The 3,679-nt window shown below is 56.8% G+C and overlaps 1 protein-coding gene across 7 annotated transcripts in view; it reads right to left on the reverse strand.

Moving 5' to 3' along the window:
• Nucleotides 1-1,059: 1,059 nt before the first annotated feature.
• Fhdc1 (FH2 domain containing 1) overlaps nt 1,060-3,679 on the reverse strand; it is a 35,492-nt gene continuing 32,872 nt past the window's right edge. For 6 of the 7 annotated variants that reach the window (XM_055596655.1, XM_055596653.1, XM_055596650.1 and 3 more), the window contains exon 12: nt 1,060-3,502. In XM_055596655.1, the coding sequence (XP_055452630.1) occupies nt 1,481-3,502 (2,022 nt within the window). In that variant the 3' untranslated portion in view covers nt 1,060-1,480. The remainder of the gene's footprint in view (nt 3,503-3,679) is intronic. The other variant, XM_055596656.1, reaches the window with a different exon arrangement.

Raw genomic sequence — 3,679 nt, forward strand, 5'->3', positions numbered from 1 at the left:
CAAAAGGAGCCTGTAATGGCGACTCCGCAAAAGGAGCCTGTAATGGCGACCACGAAAAAGGAGCCGACTGCAGCAACACAGGCAGTCTCTGCACAGCACGACACATTTCCCGAGCCCACCTACCTGCCCGTGTCTGATCTCAAGATTTCACTAAGAAACCACTCAAAGAGAAGGGGCGGGGCTTTTGTTTCAGGCCCGTTTTTCTGTTTCTTGGCTTTAATAAAGAAGTGGTGAAATGAGCTTTGGGTACTAACTGAGCTCCGTTTGCATGACATCCATCTCCTGAACAGGATTTCCTGATGTTAAAATTTCTGAAATCAGTTTCTCTTAGGGGTGGGAGTCTGTTTAAAATGAACAAAATAACCTTGATTTGGGTTCTCTCAGGACTTAAACAGCAATGTCCCAAGGAAGAAAAGCTTGAGTGATAACTAAAAAGTTCTCAGTCAAGTTGGGCGTGGTGCCTTGAACCTACTTTCCCAGAACTCAGGAGGCTGAGGCAGGAGGATTGCAAGTAAGAGGCCATCCTGGCCCACACAAGAAGACCTAGTCTCAGAAAGCAAAATAAATAACAGGGGTAGGGGTGGGGCACGGAGGCTCCAGGCGAGAAGAAAGCCAGCCCTTGCTGCCTTCCCGTAATACTCGGGACTGTGGGAAATCCAGTCCCCTACACAGCTGGCCCTATCTGCGGGCCAAACTCCTCCACAGTCATGGGCTCCCAAACAGGTCTCAGGACCCTGGAGCCCCTGAACTCATAGCAGCATCAGATTTCTACCATAAAACTCTTGACAGCTCTCCTATTTACATAAAATCCTCACCCGGTCATTTGAGAAGAACCCAAGCTAGCCAGAAAGTCCCCGAGGAGACAGGCCCAGCCCTAAAGATACCCAGGAGCTTGGGAGAGGCCTCTGCTGTCTGGGATGGTGTGTGCGTGCATGTGTGTGTGTGCGTGTGTGTTTAGAGCCCAGAGGCTGGGGGTGGGGGCAAGAAGCTACAAACATATTAAGGACATCTCGCCATCCCTGGGGAGGCATTTCACTCTGAAAAAGGAACCAACTAAAACATTTTATTTTTATAATATTAAAAAATAAGTCTTTGATATATAAAAACTGGCCAGAAATGTTCTTTTTACTTGTTACATAAGAACTGTCATCTTACATGTCCAGACTATCACTGGAACTTTGTCTTGGGGCAGGAGCTGGGGTTAGGGTCCTGAGTACGAACGGCAGGAGGTGCTGGGGCCTGGCGAAGTCCAGCAAAATAAGAACCAGCTTTGATTCTTTCGAATCAGCTTTGCTTTCGAAGCGGAAGTCTGCACGGCAGGCTGTAATCTCCGTGCACCTTTAGTGACGTGACCTTTAGCAGGAGGCACTGGCTTGATGTGTAACAAGACACTAACGACTGGCCTCTGTGTCCTCCCTCCAGGGGCCAGTCCTGGCCGCTAAAACCCAGAAGAGGCAGAGATTCAGACAGGCCGCCCTCATCACTTCTGCAGGGGATGGAGGAGCCGCCCCAGGGTGGCCCGACCGGAGTCCTTCAGCCTGAGGGAGGACCTTTCTGTAGTCCCTCTGGCCTTCACTGGGGTTTCCGCATGGGCACTTACACCCGCAGCAGCAGACTCCGGGCCCTTCTTGGAGGCTCGGGCGCTGCTGGCCCTCTTCAAAGTGCCACTGCCCTTGGAGGCAGAATCCTCGGGGCTGCCTTTGACCCTAAGCTGCCTCTGTGAGGCTGTCCTGGTGATGCCAGCACCTCTGGCCGCAGGCGGAGCCTCAGGACGCATGGACCGGGAGGAGGAGGCCACAGTGTTCCGAGCAAAGCTTGGGACTGGGGGGAGGGCTCGAGAGACACTCGGGGCCTCAGGAGCCTTGGACTCTTCCTTGAGGCTCTCATGATCTCCCGAGTTGGGGCTGCTGACCTTGTGTTCTTCGGGTTTCTGTCTGGGGATGTTTCTGAGGGGCTTGGCACTAGGCTTCCTGAATGAGGCCCTGGGCTGCGGCAGGGGGTCCTTTCCAGGCCGTCCACTGATGCTGCCGCTGGAGCGGGGCAGCCTGGGCTCCTCCGCCCCAGACCCGCTCGTGTGGGCCCTTCTGGGCGAAGTGTCAGAGGTCCCCCGCACCGAGCTCCTTCGAGAGAGCAGTGTGTCTGAGCTGCTGGGGGTCTCCCGAGGGGAAGCCTTGGGCACCGGCTCCAGGCGCTTCCAGGTCCCTGCTCCCCTGCTGGACTTGGAGATGGGCACTACCTTGCGCATGTGCTCGTTCTCGGAGGAGTTCAAGGTTCGCACAGGCTTGGATGCCCCCTGGCTGCGCCGGGCACCGACAGGCTTTGAGGCTCCCTGTGCTGTCTCTTTGAGAGAATTTCTCTTTGGTGCCACAGCGTCTTTCCCTCTGCTGGGTCTGTCCTTCGGAAGGCTGCCCTGGCAGGTGGGATCACTTCCAGTGGATTCGGGAGCAGGCACCTCCCCCGAGGGGCTGGAAGCGGGGTTGGAGGAGACCTGGCCGCTGCCTGCCTCTCCAGCATGAGAGGACACAGACACATCCTCTTCCCTCTCCTCCTCCTGCTCCTCTCCACGTCTGGAGTCAGTGCCCTCGGAGCAGTCCAGAGTCAGCGAGCAGTCTGTGGTGTCTGAGCCACACAACAGAGGCCCCGGATCCTTATCTTCGGTGTCGGTGTCATCCACAGACGCGCGGGCCTCTCTGCCCGGCTCACTCTCTGCAGCGGGGCTGAGAGCCTCCTGGGGACCCGTGTCCTCCGGTGTGAGGCCATCATCATCGCCAGCATCCCCCGGAGCCTGCAGCTTCGTAGGACAGAAGTCATGCAGAGTCAGCTGGGATGCCTCCTCCGGGCTCTTGGGACTCTGGAGGTCGAACTGGGTCAGCCCTGTGACCAGCTCATGCTCTCTAATGCCCAGATCCAGTGGTAAGAGTGGAGGGCTCTGTGCAGGAACCAAGCCCACAGGTTCACTGTTTCTCTTTCGAAGGGTGCCTGCCCTGTTCCGCCCAGCCAGTGCAAAAGGACAGGCAGGCTCCTCTAGCAGAGCTGTCGGACTCTGCCAAGCAGGGTGAGGGGCCTTCTCCTGGTTCTTTGAGACCTGAGGTTCGTGTGTAAAGTTAGAGTCATGATTCTGCTGTTCTCTAGTCTCCATCCAGGCGATGGTAGGCCGAGCGAGCCTGGGACTGCTCCGGGGCAAGCTGTTGAATTTGTTGGGGTCCTCTGGAGTGCCGGTGGTACTCTCCAAGAAGGTCAAGAGCTCTCGGTCAGCAGACATGCCCAGGGAGAGGCGGGAGCGACGGGTGTTGGGGGGCCGGCAGGAGGGGCTGCTGGGCCTGGGCTTCAGGAAGGAGGGCGTGTCTTCCGCGCCCTTCTTAGCTAGCATCTGTACATCATTCTCACTGCTGCTCCTGCCAAAGCCCCCGAGCTCCCCAGTCGTCCAGGAATGCCGCTTCTGTTCCAGCTCCTTCAGCCTCTGTAGCTGTTTCCGCTCCTGCTCCTCCCGCTCATGGTTGTCCTAATAGAGTGGAAAAAAACCAGCATGAGACGCAGAGAGCCGGTGTGCGGTACTAGGCCTTCTTGATGTGAGATTTAGTGAACGGAGCCCTGGGTCCCACCCCACCCAGGCTCTGCCTTCTCCGGCATACGTGTGTGTGTGTGTGTGTGTGTGTGTGTGTGTGTGTGTGTGTGTGTG

The sequence above is a fragment of the Psammomys obesus genome, unplaced genomic scaffold (genome assembly GCF_907164565.1).
Source record: "Psammomys obesus unplaced genomic scaffold, mPsaObe1.curated_primary_1811, whole genome shotgun sequence".
NCBI lineage: Eukaryota > Metazoa > Chordata > Mammalia > Rodentia > Muridae > Psammomys > Psammomys obesus.